At 36.3% G+C, this 20,424-nt stretch overlaps 1 protein-coding gene across 1 annotated transcript; it reads right to left on the reverse strand.

Moving 5' to 3' along the window:
- Positions 1-68: 68 nt before the first annotated feature.
- On the reverse strand, positions 69-19,918 carry G2E3 (G2/M-phase specific E3 ubiquitin protein ligase). The gene is made up of 17 exons (XM_035327736.1): positions 19,810-19,918; positions 19,101-19,228; positions 17,444-17,499; positions 15,810-15,907; positions 14,071-14,172; positions 13,430-13,554; positions 12,246-12,411; positions 10,976-11,082; positions 10,614-10,730; positions 9,545-9,669; positions 9,305-9,437; positions 8,488-8,613; positions 7,024-7,334; positions 6,238-6,419; positions 5,890-6,062; positions 4,856-5,055; positions 69-4,078 (listed from the first exon to the last, which is right to left on the reverse strand). Exons 3-17 carry the CDS (start codon positions 17,475-17,477, stop codon positions 3,846-3,848), a joined length of 2,232 nt encoding a protein of 743 aa, XP_035183627.1. The 5' UTR covers positions 17,478-17,499; positions 19,101-19,228; positions 19,810-19,918; the 3' UTR covers positions 69-3,845.
- Between the last annotated feature and the right edge of the window lie 506 nt (positions 19,919-20,424).

Below are 20,424 nucleotides of genomic sequence, written 5' to 3' on the forward strand. Positions count from 1 at the left end.
TACTCACACTCTGTGTGTATGAGGAGCAGCTGAAAGGCTGCCGGGGAAACAAAGCGGCTCAGAGGCGATCAGGTTTCAGTAATTTATTGAAAAAAGATAGAGCCTCTGCCTTACAGGGCATAGGACGCACTATGTACATACAGGCTTGAAACACGTTAGAAACAGCCCCACTCAGCCTTTGACAAAGATACCAAGGTAAACATGCAATAGCTGCATACAAAGATATATAACAGAAATTAACGAAAGTACAGAAAATAGGAATAACACCTCTAAAGCTAAAACCCATTAAACAAAAGCAAAACAGTAAAGAACATCACATTTAACACAATAGTAATTTAACCCCTTATTGCACTTTGAACATATACATGACAGTTATCTCCCACAATTTAGTATTTCAACACTGATGCTACACTTCTCATATAATATTGCTTGAAGCTGCAATATTACAGGCACTGATGGTGCAGTTGACCAAGTTAGAGCTGAAAGTATTTACAAAGCTATACTTCATTGCATAATACTCAAATTACCATAAATTTAAGAACATTATTAATACAATACAAAAGTAGAGAGTTGCATTGTTTTTACAAACGTTAATATTTTGTCAATTATTAATTTTCTGTATACACAGATTTTGACATACCAGAAGTTATTACATCTCAATTTTCTTTTATCCAACTAACAGGTCCCTTAAGTAGAAAACAGTAAAGTTTGAGCTTTAAAATGCTTTACCACAAATCAAGATGAACTTTAAAGCGCTTTTTGTAGCCTCCAATTTGATTTCCTTCTATTTGAATTACTTTTTAATACCATTTTAAATGCATATGCAGAATGCAATTGTGAATTAATGATTTTAACGCTCTGCTCAGTTACACCTCCAAAAATTTTGAAGTCTTCTAATTCCACAATTGAAGATGTCAATGAAAAAACATCAGGGCTGCAGCACATCATGCTTTAGACTTCAAGTACAAACATACTCATAATGAGGAAAAAATTAATATATTTCATTAAAAATGCTAACAGCTGGTTCTAGTTAGCATCCTTTACATGGATGAAATTAAGTTGGAAAGTTCCCATCCCTTGGCTTTCATATATCTAAAACAGAGCACGTTTCTGAAAATTATATTAAGAGACCATACCAAAAACACTAATAGTAACCTAGTATTGCTTACTAGAAAATGATCACCTGAGGAAATAGCTTATTTTATGTAAAAATTGTTGAGAGAAGCTTAGGGAGTTGATGCAGAAACTACTGAGTGAAAGTTCTTTGGCCAGTCAAACACAAAGAGGACTGTAATAGTTCTCATACTGTCTTGTCAAATCTTACGAAGGATGAAAATTCTATAGAAATAGAGGAAAATGCAACAGCTAATGCATACACACATTTACTCTTATTGCGTTGCAGAAATACTTAAAGTAAGCAACTTGCCTGATTTCCAGTGTGCCTCTGGTTATCATTTATATAAAATAAGGAAATTACCCAATGACATTCCACTTCAGTGACCTACCATATCAATTAAAAACCTGATGGTAAGTATAGCTAAAGAAATTGCTTCAAGTTTTCAAATAGATTTTGTCACAGATGACATTAATCTTTAATTAGAGATAAAAAAAAGAATAGTGCAGTGGGTACACCACTCATTTTCAAAGCGTAATATTCTATCTGTAGGAGATGAATTATATTTTTAAAAAATGAACATACTAGTCCTTGTTATGCAAATCAATTAAAAAGAAACTGCCTTCTTTGTAAGGGTAACATTATTCTGAATGCAAGTGAGAATCTAAAAAACTTTATTGGCTATATGGCATTCAAAAACTATGAAAAAGCAGCAGACATGGCATACTATTGGAGAAAAAGATCATAGGAGAATGAGAAATATTTAGTATATAAAAAAGACATGATATTGTGCAAGAAGTCATTAGCAGCTTAAAGTTCATTTTGAAAGGGACTTTACCACGATTCTGGCTCAAAATCAGAGAAGCACCACTACTCCTATCTTAATTAAAATACTCTTAAAACTCAACTGAAAGGATTTTTGATGAGATTATTTCAAAGTAGCTAAAAGAGAGATGTAATTGAACAAAGCTTTTGAATAATTAACTTAATACTTTGAAATGCAAAAACAAGTGGGCATGCACATTTATTATCCAATGATAGAGATAGTTCTGTATAACAAGAAGAAATGAAGAGATGCTGTAGCAATTTAAGGAAGATGTCAGAATACCTATATGTTGTTAAATGACCTGTGTAACTTAAATACACATCAATTTCTTTATCTTTAACCTTATAGCACAGTCCCAAATTTAGTGACTGCCACTTCCACAGGTCTTCATTTGCAGTATGCTGCTACAAAATTAGCTTCTAGTAATACAATTTGTTAATGAGAGGAAAATGTGATGAACCATAAACCAGAACCTGGATTATGGATTATTATTTTTTTTTAAACCACCACATTTATACAGGACACTAACTGTACTTTCTTGCCAAAACATTCAAAAGAAAAGCAATCCTGCCTGTATTTTCAATTTAAAACATCCTTTATTGATAAAAAGTGTTTACTTTTCAGTATTTTGAAAAATGTAATATATATATACACACACATATATGTATCTATATACATATCCAGAACAACCTGTGTTTGGGACACACTATAAGTGACCAAGCTGATATTAAGGGGAAAAAAATAATTCAGAAAAGAGACCTGCATACATTAAAATTAAAATTGTACTTAAATTTTCTTTCAATATCATAGCTTTAGTGCTAGTAATATTGTGTTACTATGTAGGAATTTCACTACTGATCTTTTATGGCTTAACATTATTTATACAAATACTGCAGAATTAAAACATTTTACACAGTTGAAGTCGCTCAAAATGCACCTAAAATTGAACAGTTAGTTTAGAATAAAATCTAGATAACTGTCAGACACTGACAACAGGCTTGATGGTAGACTGAAATTTAACAAATAGTTCTAGTGACTATTCATATGAAAATACTGACTTCTATGCAACAAAAACGTGTTTTGTTTTTTTTTAATATAATTTCAAATTCAATAACATTGTCTTACTCTTTCATATTTAACCTTGAAAGATCACTTATAGTTGCATATTTAAGACTTACATCAAGCTTTTAATTTTACATACAGCCAAAATAGTAAAAAAGCTACTATATAACAGTAGAATGCAAAAATGTGTGCAAATACTAAAGATTTTTTTTTGACAGAAGAAACTCAAGTTGAACCTGATTATTTTCTTTGCACCTGGTTATTTTGCCTAGGTTTTCTCCAAGTTTCAATTGCATTTTAGCACTCTAAACACAATAACCTAAAGACTTCAAGTTTCCTAAATGTCATAGTTCATAAAAACCAATATGTAAATGAATCATCAATATAAAAACGATTACTGAAAATAACATCAAACTGAAGAATTGCATCAGTGATTTAAGACAAAGCTCGACAGCAGTTATCTTAAAAAAAGCACCTGATTTGACTTTGAGAAATAAGTTGCTGAAGTATGTAACAATCAACATACTTCTACGAGACTGCTAGAATGTTACAATTTGGTAACACTTCATTTAAGTCTACAGAAAAAAAACAACACTATTTTAATTACTTCTGCAAGAGATTGCTGGCTCATAAAACCAACTTCAAACCAGGAAAGTGATTCAAAAAGAAAAAAAGATTTTAATTTGAAAACAGTTTTCCATTCTAGATTACTTTTAGCATGCCTTTGGAGGACAAGTGGGAAAACACAGAGAACACGCAATCCAAAAATCCAATAGCACCTTGCCAGAAGATACTCCCCAAGAAAACTGACGTTTCCAACAATCAGTTTAGTAGCAAAAATATTCATTCTCTTTCGACTCTGAGGGTGTTTCTGATGGTGAACTCCATTTTATTTTTAAAACTCTCATATGTCTTTGTTATTGGAAGCTCTAAGCAATTAAGGAGTCTGTTTCCAATGGGATAACTTACGTGCAGAAATTTAATAGTAGGTTCAGGATCAAAACCAATAGGCGGTATAGAAAAAGAACCTGTTACAAAGTACAGAATATCCTCCAATGTCACTACAGACTCACCACCTAAAAAAAAAGAATTAGATTATATCATTAATTATCACCCATAAAACATAGATTGCATGTTAAGTGTTATAGGGGAAAAAGTGAAAGCAGGGAACCCCTGTTAGATGAACGTGTAGTTACATGGCCAAAGAATAAAGACTGCAGCAAGAAAAATCCACTTGGGTTAGTTCTGAAAAATCTTAGGTCAATAGACAAAAAATAATCCATACTTCTGCAAGAAGAGACACCACATCTTCCTTCCCTTTTTTTTTTATACAATCTAATATGTTCACAGCACAGCCAAAGAGAAGGAGTTAAAATATTTATTCTATACCACTTCATTTTTTATTACTGCTCTCAAGTTTTTATTAAGCAGTTTTATTGAGCAGTTTCAGAAGTTATAACTAGTAAGAAAGAGGTAGGGAGTGGGAACAATTAGGAATTGACAGTTAACTCAAAATCTTCGATTTATCACAGTGAACTCTGAAAACCAAACCCTATAACTATACCAGCAATTAAATCATAGAATCATTGAATGGCCTGGGTTGAAAAGGACCTTAAAGGTCATCTAGTTTCAACCCCCCTGCTCTAGACAGGTTTGCCAACCACTAGAGCAGGCTGCCCAGAGCCACATCCAGCCTGGCCTTGAATGCCTCCAGGGACTGGGCATCCACAACCCCTCTGTGCCACCTGTTCCAGTGCCTCATCACCCTCTGAGTGAAAAACTCCTAATATCTAACCTAAATCTCCCCTTAGTTCAAATGCCTTGAACAGGGAATGGGGGAGGGTATTACTTACTTTCCACATCTTGCAAATAACCCATCCAAAAGTCAGCACCTCCAACTTCCTTTACACCCGATGAGCAATGGATTGTAAATAGATCACAGAGAATTTCTGCTGAAAGTCTTTCAGGTTTGTGGCAAAATATGCTAGAGAATGCAACTGGATGCATTTCCATTTTCTCTAGCACACCAAGAGTTTTCAAACCTTGCCTAAAACTATGAGGAGAGATGAAAAAGAAAAATGACCAAGCATGCATCAGAAAACTCAGTAGGTAACTAACTGAACTCCAGTTACTCTAAACGTTAATTTAAAAAAATCCTCATACTCTAAATTAGTGATTCATAGGTCTCAGAGATTCGGTCTGTTCAAATTTGTCACAGATAGCACAATAAATGTTCAGTATAAATCCAAACTTATTCATTAAAAAAACCTACCATCCAATACCTTTTTAGTGAGCAAATGAAGAATTTAGATTACAAGCAAGTTCAGAGACCAAATCAAAATAGTGAACAGTTGCAAAACACTGCTCTAGCTCAAGTCACCACTACATAGGAACACTGATGCATTTTAAATAGGTCAATTTCTACTTGTGGTACACACTCCTTAATGAGAGCTTTAAAAACATTTTAAATTTTAGAAGCGTTGAGAATTTAAGGCTCAAATTTGAGTTTTTCAGAATTAAAACTAAAACAAAAATATAAGGTATATAAATTTTCTAGTGCAAAGGTCTTTGACTGTTATAAACTGTAGAATGACAAACTCCCCTCTTCACAGTAAGAAAAAAAAAGAACAGAACCAAGTAGTAGAATAGACTAGACAACAAACACCAAAGACAAAAGTTAAATAGATACATAATGATTTTGGTCTTCCAGTTAAACTAACGAACTATTCAACAACCACTACTTGATCCACCGATAGTTACAGATTGTTTAATTCAATTAAATGGAGAATAATCATGAACATGTGAAATTCAGTTTTAGCAACATATTAGTTTGTATTTTAGCATGGAAAATAAGAGGAATGTTGAAAATTCACAAACCCAAACAAACCTTTCTAAGGGTGAAATAATTCTCTTGATTACATGATGGGTCAATAAGTCATTCACCAGCATATTCTTATCACACAAATCTGTTATAGGTCTTAAACATCCAGCAGCAGCAAGGAAATCATAGCACTCATGTATAATTGACTGTAGGCTAGACAGACTGTTTGAATATTTTATCTGTAACAAAGATAAAAGTTAGGAATTTGTTTACTACATGCATATATATGTACATATTTTTATGGAGAGGGGAGAGAGAGTGCATTTTAATTTGAACTAAAGTTACATTTAATAAGCCCTTCATATCTAAATATAACTTGAATAAGAATTTCCCAATATGTTTAGCTTTATTTACCTTTTTTATTGTTTGCGCTACATCAATATCAGCAACATCTTCCAAATTTGGCGTCACATTCTCCGGACCATAGACAAGACAGTCGAACAATATTTTGGAAAAGAAACCAGGAGGTGGACCGCCGTGAACTAGAGAAACTGCAATCATTTTCCCAGCTTCAAAATACAGATTCTCTTTTAGAGCTGAAAATGAAACAAAATATATTTACTATATACCCCTCAAAATCATTTTGTGATCCTTTTAGTTTTTATTAAAAAAATCACAATGTAATTCACTCTTACATTAGAAGATGCAACAAGTGAGGTTTGCCATCTCCTGTTGCTTGAAACAGTAAGACCATTAAGACATTTAATTTTGAAGCACAAGATCTCAAAGAAGTTAGCTTTGGGTCTTTATGGGAACATGTTATCACAGATAAATGTTCTATAAATTTAAGGAAAAGAAGTTCACTTGCAGGGAACAAAATTAAGAGTCCCAAGTATAATTACATGCTGTATTTTTCTCGTTAGTTATCAAGATTTCCAACTACACCAAATATTGCTTTATTCTAAAAAGTAAACAACAGTGAATTGTAATGTTTAATGTTAGAATTGCCCCGCAACATTTAGAAAAGCAAGAAAATCCACACACACACAAAAAAAAACATATAGAAAAGGAAAGCAAGAAAATCCACGAAAACAATTTGTGACCTTCGTGGCTTTGATCTTAAAATAACAATCACACTGGCCAAAGACAAAACCTTTAAAGTTACACAGTTCTTTATTTTTGAACAAAGCATTTAAATACCTTGAGAATCAAGGGACAAGTTCTTTGCAGAAGAGCCTTCAAACAATGATGAGTTCTGAAGATGTCCCATTAGTAGTTGGAAGAAAAGGTGTTTTGATCCAGTAGAAGTATCTGTCTTTATTCTATTTTTACAGTTTGTGAACTTTACTTCAATGGTGTTTGTAGGTCTGAAGTTACGCTGCCTAAATCCTTTTAAAGCAGTATTCCAGATATTTTCTGTATTGATGTTAAGCCTTGTAGTTTTTGTATTAATTTGTTGCTTCAACTCCTTCAGTATACTGGAAACTTCCCTTCTTTGTGCTCTTAAATGCCTAAAAGAAAATTGCATGAATTTCCAGATGAAACCTATGATTCAATGAGCAATAGTTATACAGACAGTAACCAAGAATCTTTTAAGAGAAACAAAAACTCTTAAAACAGTTTAGCATATTGAAGTACTGCCTAAATTATACTAGGAAAATATCTGGAGTAGATTCTTCAAGTTTAAAATAAATTGCTACTACAGAGTTAAAGTACATCTAAGAGCTAGGAAAAAAAAAAAGTAGAAATAATTACCTTAGCATAAAGCGAATAGTTATTTTGCCAATCCAGTTACACCAAGGAGGTGCCAAACAATTCTCACACCATCATGCTATGTTTGAATGATGTGAAACAAGTGAGAAATTGAAGAGCATACAATTTTTTTTTGCATTTGAAGAGATGTTTTGTAACCAAGTTAAAATACTCTTTCAATTATTCACTAATATACATCTTTGTCATTATAACAACAATATATATTTGAATGAGAAGAAAAATATTTAAATTCCCATTAAAAAAAATTACAGCACCAGCCTAAATAAGACCCCTTCATCGTTTTTTATTTTAAACTTTGCCACCAAAACTATTTTAAAATACTGTGTATACTGTAGGTAATTAATTCCCTCGTTAGGGTTTTTAGCACATATTACAGGTAAAATCCACAAATTAAGTACTTACAAAACAAAGAATTTCGTATCCTTAGAGTGAATATTATACATTAAAACATACTATATCTGATTTTAGCAAAATCACACATTATTTCTATGGTGCAAATGCAAAAACATTGAAAATTCAGGACATGTTTAATTTGAAAAAATGAATTAGGGAAATAAAAAATATATATTGAATGTCTAGCTATGCTTCCTCAAGGACAAATATATGTTTCTGGGTTTTGACCCCCTTGTCATCCAACATAAAAATTCTCAGTAGGTATCATGGTTTTCTCCTAACATGGCCTCCTAGCATTCAGAAACATTAGAAGACATTATAAAGTTATGGCTTCAGTGTACTCATTCCAGTATCTTAGTGACTATATATAAACACACACACATAGACATAGCCACTATGCCTACATATAGGCACACACCACATTCTGCAGGAAATAGGTATAAAGTCACATGCTAAGATCACTCTTTAATGTAAATATAAAAAAATATAAGTAAATACTTTTTTCTCAGGGACCAGTTCCTGTTTGACATCAGTGGAGATAAGGACATTGTCATTCTGTTGGATGGTGGAAGTTCAAGGCGTGAGCAGGGTGATAAGTTGTTCTGGCATATTATCTTCGGAGATCTATAAGCAAAAAAAAAAAATATTTTAAGAGCAGCTTAACATTTTTTTTTTGAAGGTAGCAATATACTTCCCCCACTGTTTCAGTACCAAAACTCATTTGTATGTTTATTCAAATAAGTCCATCGGTGTGTGAACTACAATTTCAGAAAGAGTCAGCATTTTCTTATTATGAAGTGGTTTTAGGATCTGTTAGGATCTGTTTTTTTTGTTACATCCTATCTATGAGATGGAAGTCCTGACTAATACAATATTTCAATTAAAAATACTAATTTCTACAGACTTGATAAGTTCTTATTACCACACAACCCCCCCCCCCCACAATTTATTTGCAAATGTTGGTAAACTAGATTTCGAGCACACTTAACATGCACAAACACAGATACAGAACCTTAGCTTTAAGTTTTGCCATTTGTACACTTGATATTACATCTAAATGGTAAATATTCCCTTTACAAGGATCTTATTTTGTCAACTTAAAAGCTGGCTTGCATGCCACCCAATATGAAAAACTACAGCAAATTTACAGTGTTCATAGCTTACTTGGATAACTGCAATCACTAAACTTTTTGGTCAAATTTTACTCAGTTTGCAATTTACTATAAAAAGTCTCTCCTACACAATAATCCATCACCTCCTCATATTTAAATTCTATCTTATAATATAATATGCTTTCTTATACAGAATTACACACTGGAGAAGAAAGCTGTGTTGAGATCCAGGTGACTGCCGAGGGTACTTTGGAGATGGCTCTTCCAGCAAACAAGTTGTCCCATCTGTCTTTTCAGAGGTAGCCAAGGAACGCTTTTTCTGTTTGCTGTATTTCCCTGCATTGTGAAATGATATCAACTTAGTGAATTTGCTAGCTGTAAAATATATATATTTTTTTAAGGTTTACCATCTGAAGAAGTCACCATCACATTTTTAATATTACCTGATTTTGCAAAGATACTTCTGCATTCCACGCAGTCCCAGTTTTGCTCCCATGATTTCAAAGATGAACAGGCCAAGTGAGTTCCACGGGAACCACAAGATTGACAACGCTTTATTTCCCACTTACTAAAATTAAAAACTTATTTAGAATTACACAGAAGAATGAAACTGATTAAAACTAGGAGCATTCAACAGTAAATTTAATCCAGACACTAAAATAACAAAGCATAATTGGTCGATATGGTAAAACTGTATAAGGGGAACTTTCTTCAGACAAGGTATATTCACAATTCATAGATACAACAACAAAAAAAAACAACTACCCATGTTCTAGCACCTTGTATTAAATGAGTATGAGTAAGTGTGGCTCCCTTGCCTTGCCTTGAAGTCAATAGCTTAAAGCCAGTATTTTGTCCTCATGTTTCTAGCCAGCAATGTCTTTTGTTTTTTGGATGAAACCACTATCCAGCTTTCCAAAATGTTGAATTCTTGAAAGTAGCATATCTGATTGTTTTTACACATTCTAAATAATACTCTTCATTAATGATAGGGTTTAAATATCTGCTAGAATTTTGTCTAGATTTATTCAGATTTGCTTAAATATACTGTAACAGAACATGACTGATACGAGTTAAAACACTGGGAGCCAAAAGATACAATTGTTAAAGGCTAAGGTCAATTAGTACGTACACCAAGAATGAACCAAGCAATGCTTGGCCAATCTGCACAATGCGTAGTTAACACCTACAAGAAAAAACCTACCACATGAACAGATCTTCAAAGTAGAAACTCTGCCTGACAGCTTTGAGTACTCATTTCAATAAAACATACATCTCAGAAACTCACAGATAAAGCATTGAAAAGCAATACAGAAAATGAACTTGATCAAAAAATAAGCAAATGGTAGAGCAGAATAAAGCCTTTTATAAGATCACTCAAACTTCTCCAAGCTATCAGCAATATTCTAGCTGCCATTCATATGCAAAGCAATGGCTCACAGCCTTGCCTCATTAAGTGGTTAGAACTACCCCTTCCATCCCCAAGTGATCTTCTTGGAAAAAATATCATACCTGTCAGGTTCATTATAGTCTCTTCCTTCTTTGCAGAGACACCTTCTAATGTCACAGTGTTGATAACATTGCAGCAGGTCTTCATACGCATTCTCTTCAAGTTCCCAAGATGCATCCCTATAAACAAGGCAGCTGGTCTGTTACTATATTTCTGATCATGTAACATTCTAGCAACAACTAAAAAACCCCAGAAGGTAAAGAAAAAAACAACCCAGGGTGAAGTAATTATCTTGCAACAGAGAAATTAAACATAACTATCTAAAGTGACCTCTTAAGCAAATCCATAAGGGTTCACTTGATTTGTATTACACTGGGTATCAAAGTAGGTTTGTATAAAACTGATTATTTACAAAGTTACTTACTTTTCTGGAATGTGTATGCCCATTCTCAACATTTCTTTCTGAAATTTGTCCTTGTTATTACATACTGTGCACCTAAAGAAAAATATCCCAGCACTCAAAGCTTGATACTGTGTCAGGGAAAAAAAACAGGGAAAAAAGAAAAAACAGAAAACCAAAACAATTATTGAATTACTAACATCCTTAGAATGACAATATAGGCCTTAATAACTATAGCCATAAAATTCATGGACACCATCCTGGCTTGGATGTTAAGTCTGATGACAATCATGATGCTACTTGACCTTGATGCAAATTATATTTTTTCTTCCTTTAGAGGACAGGCATCTCTAACACTCTCAACAGTTCAAATGCAAGAATCAGGATCATAAATGAAAGAATAATCCTTCTTTTTAGTCATATTCTCCAGCTTTAGGATGAGTTTACAAAAATAACCTCATAACTTTTTCCAACTATGGACTTAGGCAAAGGGAATTGATTATTGACAAATGACATTTTTAGCATTCAGATTCCGCACACAACGGTAGCACACAGGAAGGCAGCTACCTAGGTGGAACTTCATTTCTTAAAAAGAACCAAAGCCCGGAAGCGTGTCAGACATGCAGAAGCAGCAGGGAAAAAAGTTTAATAATATAAAAAAATTCCTTCTTGTAAGACACTAGTATCCTAAACACAATTCTAATATTGTCCTTCAAATCATAGAATCATTAAGGTTGGAAAAATCCAACCATCCCCCCCAACCACCGCTATTACCCACTAAACCATGTCTCTAAGCATCAGGTCCAACTTTTCCGTAAACACTCCCAGGGACAGTGACTCCACCACCTCTCTGGGCAACAAGTTCCAATGCCTGACTGCTCTTTCTGAGAAGAAAGAACCTGAACCACCCCCTTGCACAACTTGAGGCCATTCCCTCTAGTCCTATTGCTGGTTATGTGCGAGAAGAGGCTGACCCCCAGCTCCCCACACCTTCCTTTCAGGTAGCTGCAGAGAGCAATAAGATCTCCCCTGAGCCTCCTCTTCTCCAGACTAAACAACCCGAGTTCTCTCTGTCACTCCTCACAAGACTTCTATTCCAGTCCCTTCAGCAGCTTTGTAGCCCTTCTCTGGACACGCTCCAGGGCCTCGGTATCTTTCTTGAAAACCTAATGTATTTCCATGTCATATTATCCTTAAGTAATTCTACATAACTTTAAGCAATTATCCCATGTTTTTTAAAATGGAAATGTGATCTCCATGGAAAAAAAAAAAAGAAATGGAGAACCTGTATTACCTGCAAGCATTTTCGATGAAACCAAGCATTTTTACAACAAGGACTTTTCAATACACTGTACAGTGGAAGATGTTCAACCAAATCCAGGCATATCGTACACTGTGAAGGCCCTCTAGATTCTTTATCCGAAAAGATTTGAACTGGTTTATGTTCCCAACAGTAAGATCTACAAATAATAATGCAAGGTTTCCTTATGAAAACAATGTTTTAAAAACCTTCCTCACAAAAACTGAAGATAGCAAAATGAATTTCCTATGATACCTTTGACTAAACACTTTGAAACAAGCTAAAAGAGGCAGAAGTAAACAAACCATGTATCTAAGAGGGCAGTTCAATAAAACAATAGTAAGGAAAAAGAACATTGCCAACTGATAATATATCCCCCTTTCTGTCAATATTTCTTTTGGTCCAAATTACGTTTCCTGTCATCAGAACCTCTGTTTCTTCCTATATTCAAACGTCACCATGACAGTAATGGATCAATTTTGAGTTTGCACAATGGTTCCATAAAGTCTAGGTAGCATGGTGAATTCTAAAATTTACCCCATTTTCAAAGTAAGACAGGATGTGCAGTTGTAGAACAGATCTTTCTGAAAATGCATTATTTTTTACATGTGCTTGACTTCACGTTAAACCATGAGTTGTTCATTTAAAATTTAAATGCACCCACCCTGCAAACTCAACTCACAGTAGGCAGAATGAAAACATTATGAAAATATACTCTTGTAAAAGAGCATAAAACCACTATTAGATATTTTATACTGAATCCATTTCTCCTGCAGTCCACCTCTAATAAGCAGATCTAGAAGTCTTGTGTTTTGAAACACAATGGAATGGCATAGTGCATTTTGAGTGATGACAGACAAGCAGGACAAACCAAGGGAAGGAATATGAGGATTTTTACTTGCCATTTCCACAAACGCACAGGAGGTAGACAAACAAAGAAAATAAAGCCAAATGCCAACCATTCTCCTTCTTTAAAAGTGTATTAATAGTACATATAAAGAGAATTTTCAGCAATGTAAATTTTGTCTTCATGTTTTCCACAAATTAGACTCTTTTTTCCCTTCACATAATCCAGATAATCTAACAGCCTCTCCAGTGGCCACAATGAAAAAAAACAATCATCTTCTGTACAAATAGAACTGAAATGAGAAAACACACAATAAAATCACCAAACTTACCTGAAGTCTTCCATGAACTGGAAAATACATTCCTTTCGTAGCCCACAAGGAAAATGGTAACTTCGCTTGCATTTGGGAGCTACGCATCCAATTGAAGCACCCTTTTTCCTACAGATGTTACATTTCTGGGAAGAATATGTTTTTAAAATAAAAGAATAGTAACATCTAAAGTACAAATGACTATTTACTTGTGCTTTATGCATATTTCAAAGAGAAGATATATACTTATTTTATAGAATTTGATTACATATTGTTTTTATATGCATGTTGACAGTTACCTGTAAGCTGAAATACAAATTACCTTATCAGTATTTATAGTTTAGTTGCATCTTTAAAATTACAGCACATCAGCTTGAGGCTCAGCATAATGCCATGAGGCATTACGCATGTATGATTTGCTCTCATTAATTAATCTGCAACACAGAGGAAATAATAACAGAAAAATTCTACAACTTTTATTATGGCTTTGGGCTTCTAGGATCCCACTGTACTCATTACTGATATGTAAGATTCAGATGCCTGAATGGGCTTAACACACTGCCAATTGGAAAAAAAAATAAAACAAACCCCACAGATGACACTGTGTGCTTAATGAAGAGTTACTCTTTTTTCCTTGTAAAGACCAAGTACTTCATTCTTACCAGTTTTGCAGCTCTGTTAACTTCTTTTCTAATATCTGTGATCAAAAATCCGTCCACACCTTCATCTTCTTCTCCCCTCTGCCAAATACCACTTGACATCAACTATGAAAACAAAAAGTATTAAAAGATTTGTCTACTTAAAGATTTAAAAGTTACCTACACTGTATTTGTCAAGTAAAGGGAAGAGAGTCTAAAAAAGCTTGTATAAACATTTTAAGTAGAGCAGAATAGCCTCTTTCTGGCCCCCAATACATTGACATTAAAATCACTGAAATCTGCCATGAATAATTTACATTTCCAAGCACTTGATGGTATTCTAGACTGATGACATGGCAAATGGCCAGGTAATCTAACCCTGTTTATAGATGCACATAATGATTAGAAAATGATCCAAGGCATCTACGCACTTAGATGATATTCATCAGATATGGGACAACAGGGAACAGTAATCAGTAATATGAAAATAGTTTCATAACATCAAAGTTTTACATAATACTGTAAAGCTCAAGATGGAGTATTTTATCTTCCTTTTCAAAATATAGGGACTACTCAGATAATTGTCAAACAATTACTTTCATCAAATAAAGCTTCAGAGGAAATAAAATTAAATTAGTTTAGTTAATGTGAATGACAATTGTGCTGGGGAGATAATGGAGCACAGTAGGAAGTATCCGTACTGAAGTGCAACCTAACAGCAAAAGTAATTCACTTTAGAGGAGAACTGGATAATACATATTCCAGTAACTTGGCAAATCACAAGAGCTTGATAATAATTTAGAGTAAACAATTGCCTAGTAAAGCAGTTATATCAGAGTTCAAACAACTAAGTAGTTTCATAACTTGATACCTCTTATATTCCTTCCAATCTCATTTTATAGTTCTCTCAGAAGCAAAATTGCAATATAGTACCATTTTCTAACCACAGGATTTTGTCAATACTTTTAGTCTAATACATGTGATATTTTATACCAAAATTTATTAAGGATATTTTTCCAAGTGTGGGATATTTGGCAATGAAATAAGATGCACAGCTCTTTTTTTTTTCTAGAATTCGTTATATAGAGCTTGCAATATTTTAATAAAATCATGTTCATTTGTTTTTAAGGAGGTGGGAACCAAAGCCTAAAACATAACCGTAGGAAGTTTCTTAGAACAAAACCTCAATTTACTGATTTATAAAATATTTTAACATCTTTGTAATACTCAAGTGCTGCAAGTGTTCACTTTCCTAGTTGTTCTGCTCCATCAAGAAAAGATGTTTTCTACCTTTTCATTTGGCCTTACACGTGACTAACAAACAGACCTAAAATTCCTTTCAGCTGCTTAAAACTAATTTAAGAAAGAAATATCTTTACATAACCCCAGAAAACCTCCACCACTCTGCTTTATCTTTTAAGGATTTAACATCCGACCTATTAAGTCATCTGCAAAAATCTGAGGTTTAGAGTTTGGAAGGTAGTTTAAGTAGAAATGCATTTTGGAAAATTACAAGTGTAATAAATATCACACTGGCACAACTTGTGGCCACTTCCCCTCATCTCAAACCTTAAAGGTTTGTTGGAATTTATTTAATCTGCTGCACCTAACAGGTATACAAGCCTTCAATTTTACAAGTTTACGCTGACAGTTCAAGCTTTACAATGAAATATTTGGATGAGTTATGGCTATTTAATATTGGTTGTGTTTACTGTTTTGCAGGTAAAAACAAATGAACTTCAAGATCAGTATTACATACTTACCAAACAGTAATAATGAACAGTGAGATTGCATTCCACATAGGTCTTTTTTTCTCCATACTTTTCAGGGCAGTTGTCTGTCCATCCACAGAGAACACAGGCTAAAAAGCAGATCGTGGTTAGGATCAGTGAGCATACTGGAATTACTATGGATCAGCTGTAAAGCAGTAACTCTCATCTCTTTTAATTGCATGCATCCTGAAGTAGATTACATGATAAAGGACAGTACATACCGAACGGGAAATTCAAATTGTTGCTTCTCAACAATGGTAATTCATGACCCAAGGAATGATCTGACATGGAAGGGAAGAAGGCCTGACTGCAGAAAGGGTTAAACTGTCTGGGAGCAGTAAAGTCAGAGACAGCATGACTCCCTGTAAGGGAGTGAAGTTTTCCTTGGTGATGAGATAAGGAATATCCACAACATTGTCTTGTGGCAATCCCGGAATGCAAATGCTAAGAGGCCACCTTGGCGCAGCAGGATTGGTGCTGGGAGATGAACTTAACAACCAGCCAGATTGCCTGATACTGAAGCTCACGATTGATGCTGGGACAAGTGTATATAGTAACACATCTTTGCAGTCTCCTTGTAGAACTGATTACAGTGTTAGGACCTGTCCAATGCATTGTTCATATTTTTTTTTAACATGTTTAAACACAAATATGTTTAATTCAAGGGATCCAATAAAAACAACCCAACTCTCTTTGAGAAATGTTGAATTCAACAGTAAATAAAGAAGTAAGAGTGGGTACTGTTTATTTATTTTCTAGTTCCCCAGCATGAAAACACTTCACAAGTTCCACCTGCCTGCTGATTCAGAAGAGGACTATCACCCAAGCAAACTCACAAGCTGATTTTGCTCTCAACTAAAATGTTCTTCCCAGCATACCTGCAGATAATTATTAAACAGTCAAGAATGTTGAAATATGTGAAATATGACATTAATTTTTTTAGTATAATATACAAAGATGTCACTACCTTGGAATCCATGAAGCAGTTTAATTGTTTATTTGTATACTTATGTGATAGTATTTATGAGGAACATTACTGATATCATGACTATCAAGTCACATTCTCACAGTACCTTTAAAAATACATACTAGTTTCAAAACATTCAAGGACTTGAGACTAATATTATTGTCAGCTAAAACCTTGGGGGATTTCCCCATTTCTGGGGTTCCTAACCCACCAACACACTTGGACATACACAGACATGGAGTGTCTTCCCTTCAATTCTCAATAGATACACAAAAATACATTTTATACTCTAACATCAAGAACAGTCACAGGAGAGAGAAAAAAGAGGTACTGCTTCAGCCTAAAAAAGTTTCTTGAATGATACATCTCGAACAGCTGGATGAGGTGTGACAGCTGAACTTTCAAGGTTACTTTCTTAAAACATCTGCAGGAAAGACTGTAAGTATTCTGATTACAGCAAACACAAATCCAAGGAAGTTTACAAGTTGTTTTTTTTTTTTTTTTTTTTTTTTTTTTTAAATTCTGCGACAAGCGGTTCCAACACATCTTGATTACTGAAAATGCACCTGCTCTTTCAGACCAAATAAAGTAATTTATAATTGGTATTAGATATGTAGATTTAGGAATTACATAGCTATTTGATAAAAACCTTACTTACGTGGACTTTGAATGTCAAAGTTACTTTCACTCATTCTAGTGAGTTCTTCTAGCAGCCTATCATGAAAAGGAGGATAAGAGTTAAATACATCTAGTGCATTAAGAATGTCCACTGTGTACTATTTTTACAGTTCACTTTAAATTCAGAAAAATCCTTAAACTCAGTAAAGTTTTTAAAATGGGAACAAGAACAAAAAAGAACTAACATTAGAATTCAACTGTTATTGTAAGAGATGGGGGTTCAAAAAGCAGAATGCAAATGTTCAGAATACACCCACAATAAAAGAACATACTAAGTGTTGGTTATTTATTTCCTCAAAATATCAACAATATGCTTTATTTTCTCTTTGGAAAATTAGTTGCTACATCTGACTTCTATGTGTAGGCCTATGCATAAAGCATTTGTAGTTATTTTCAACATCAAAAAAATAACAAAATAATGATCCAAGGACAAAGATTGCATTAACACAAGCAATTCAGAAAAACAAAAAAAAGTAGACTGAGAACATCACTTAAGGTAGTCTCTGTTGTTTGCAAGATTCTAGTCAAAGAAATTCTGTTCAAGAACCAAAATAAGAAAAAAAGTGAGGAATCTAAATCACGGGCATGCATACAGGGGAATTTATACCATGTAGAACTATGTATTTTACATTCTAATTTGAAGACTAATCTATTTAGAAACATTGACCTAACCCGTGTTTCTTTCAAAACATCACATGCCCTTAAAAACTAGATCCCCAGGAAACATTAACATAGATATGTAGGGAACTAGCCTTCACTGTGTGTCGTACTTCCTTGACAACTTTGGGAAAAAAAAAGTAAAAGAGATAACACACACTTCTTCAAGGCTGTCTTAAGATGATTATTCTTTCTCTAGTGTGAAGTAGAGCAACCCTTTTAGGTACAAACTTGTAGATCTTTGGCTTGCCTCCTCTCAGGAGCTGAAGCACACCTTACATAAGATCTGGAAGACAAGCATCCTGGGATCATTGCCTGCAAGTCCATGCTTGACCTCACTGGTAGGTGAACAACTCCCTTGATACCTGCCCAAGTGCGCTGGGAGGCAACCAACCGCACCTCCAAAGGGGAAGCTTGATCGACTCTGAGCTATTGGACCTTTGCTATCTACGGTTCAGTTTAAATGACTGCCAGATACAGCTCCAAGAACAATCCTCAGGCTGCAGCAAGTGTTTGTAAATAGAGTCCTGCAGCCATTCAGCTGGCATTTTAGGAGGAGAGTTGTAACAAGGAGTGAGAAAGATGAAAAGGGAGCCGAAGGATTGTTACAGGCTAATGGAATACTGTGACATGAGATGTTTGCCAGAAAGCAATCTAAAATTAAAATAAGCAAAGCTGCAACCACTCTAGGTTGTGGCAGTGTACACAACAGTCAGGTGAAGACAAAAACCACAGCTTATACTTTTTCCTTTCTCTTAGGGTTTCCCAGGAACGGCCACTGCCAGTTTCACAACCCTGGACCTACCACAGCCTAGTACAACAAAGAAACTCCACATAAAGCCACTCAAGACCAGTTTTTCACGTTATTATGTTGCAAAGTGCCATAGGAGGAGAAAACACGTTTGGCTGGAAACAAGAAAAGAATTCCCTCCCTTCGTTTCCCCCGGCTCCAGCAAGACAAACAAACACTCGCTACTCACACCCGCGGATTCCTCCTCCTGCTTCTCTGCAGCCTCTCAGGAAGCGCACACGACAGCCCAAATTTGCAAGTCAAAGGATAGGCGAAGGCAGGCGCTGGGGCTCCATGCACAGGCCCTACCCACCGGTTCTGCAGGGACAAAGCGATCCCGTGTTAGCCTATTTGCAACACAGGCACACATTATCACCCGGTGCTTGTAAAACCAGGCCGTAAATAGAATTTATCTCTTTGCCTAAACGGGCTAAAGCGTCCTCGCAGCGATACTCGTTCTGTTAAGCTCTAGAGCTCTTCACTGCCCCGGGCCGTCAGGTGTTTTTAACTTTTGTTTGTTTTAATTAGGGGGACGGGGTAACAGGCAGAATTTCGGGTACCCCTTCTCCCCAGGGCACAAACCGGGGCTGCCCGACCCCGCCGGCTGCGGCCTCTCAGCCCGTGCCGTTTGCAGGCCGGGGGCCGCCTCCCCTCACCCTCCGATCCCCCCGGGCCGGACCGGCTTCCCCGCGGCTCGCCCAGCCCGAGCCCGCTCCCTCAGTCCCGCGGCCAAGCGACGGCTCGGCCCGCTGCCCGCAGCGGGGCTGCCTCACGGCCCCGCCGCGCCCCCCCGGGGGGGAAGCGCCCGCTCGGCGCGGCCCCGCCGCCCCCCTCAGGCCGCCTCACGCCCTTCGGCAGGCCGCGGGGCCGAGCCCGGGCCCGCCGCCGCCGCCACTCACCCGCCGCCGAGAGCCGGAGCCGCCTGCGCTAACTGACAGACAATTCAAACCCCAACATCCGCCGGCGTCGCGGAAGCCGGCGCCCGCCCCCTGCTCCGCCCAGCTCCGCGCCCGCCGACCGTGGTGCAGTGGTGCCGGGCTGGGGGCGGCTGAGGCGAGTCTCCGGGCTGGAGGCGGCAGGAGCTGGGGGGCTTGTGGGGATTCGGGGGGAAAGGGGCCCCGCTAGGCAGAAACAGCCCCCACAAATGGCTGCGGTCAGGTAGAAAGGGCCAGCAGCCGGGCCTGCGCTCAAGGATCAGTCAATCTCTTCCAGAAAGCCTGCTTTGGAGTACGCTGTTGACCACAGCAAATCAACAAGTAGCACAAGCAACAAAAGAAGCAGTGACTTTACAGGCACGACATACACACACGCTGCAGCCACACAAATGTGAATAGAAATGGGCCGTCCCTGTTCGTAAATGTTGGCTAATTAGACTTAAAGCACGCTAGCAGATCACCCACCTCATCCTGCCACCCAAAAGGGTCTTTCCCATACCTAGTGCAGAGCTATACTGTCCCTGGTAACTCATCTGCCAAACCTGGAGTCTGCAGTATCTGGCCTCCAGATGTAAGCTT

The sequence above is a fragment of the Oxyura jamaicensis genome, chromosome 5, assembly GCF_011077185.1.
Source record: "Oxyura jamaicensis isolate SHBP4307 breed ruddy duck chromosome 5, BPBGC_Ojam_1.0, whole genome shotgun sequence".
Taxonomy (NCBI): Eukaryota; Metazoa; Chordata; class Aves; order Anseriformes; family Anatidae; genus Oxyura; species Oxyura jamaicensis.

What these genes read in the sequence shown, in the direction of transcription:
- G2E3 (XM_035327736.1), bottom strand. Translation starts at nt 17,477, where the DNA reads ATGAGTGAAAGTAACTTTGACATTCAAAGTCCAC. An exon ending in TTCATCGAAAATGCTTGCAG is followed by an intron (nt 11,083 to 12,245) that starts GTAATACAGGTT and finishes TCCCTGACACAG; the next exon opens with TATCAAGCTTTGAGTGCTGG. An exon ending in CAACACAGCTTTCTTCTCCA is followed by an intron (nt 8,614 to 9,304) that starts GTGTGTAATTCT and finishes TTTTGCTTATAG; the next exon opens with ATCTCCGAAGATAATATGCC.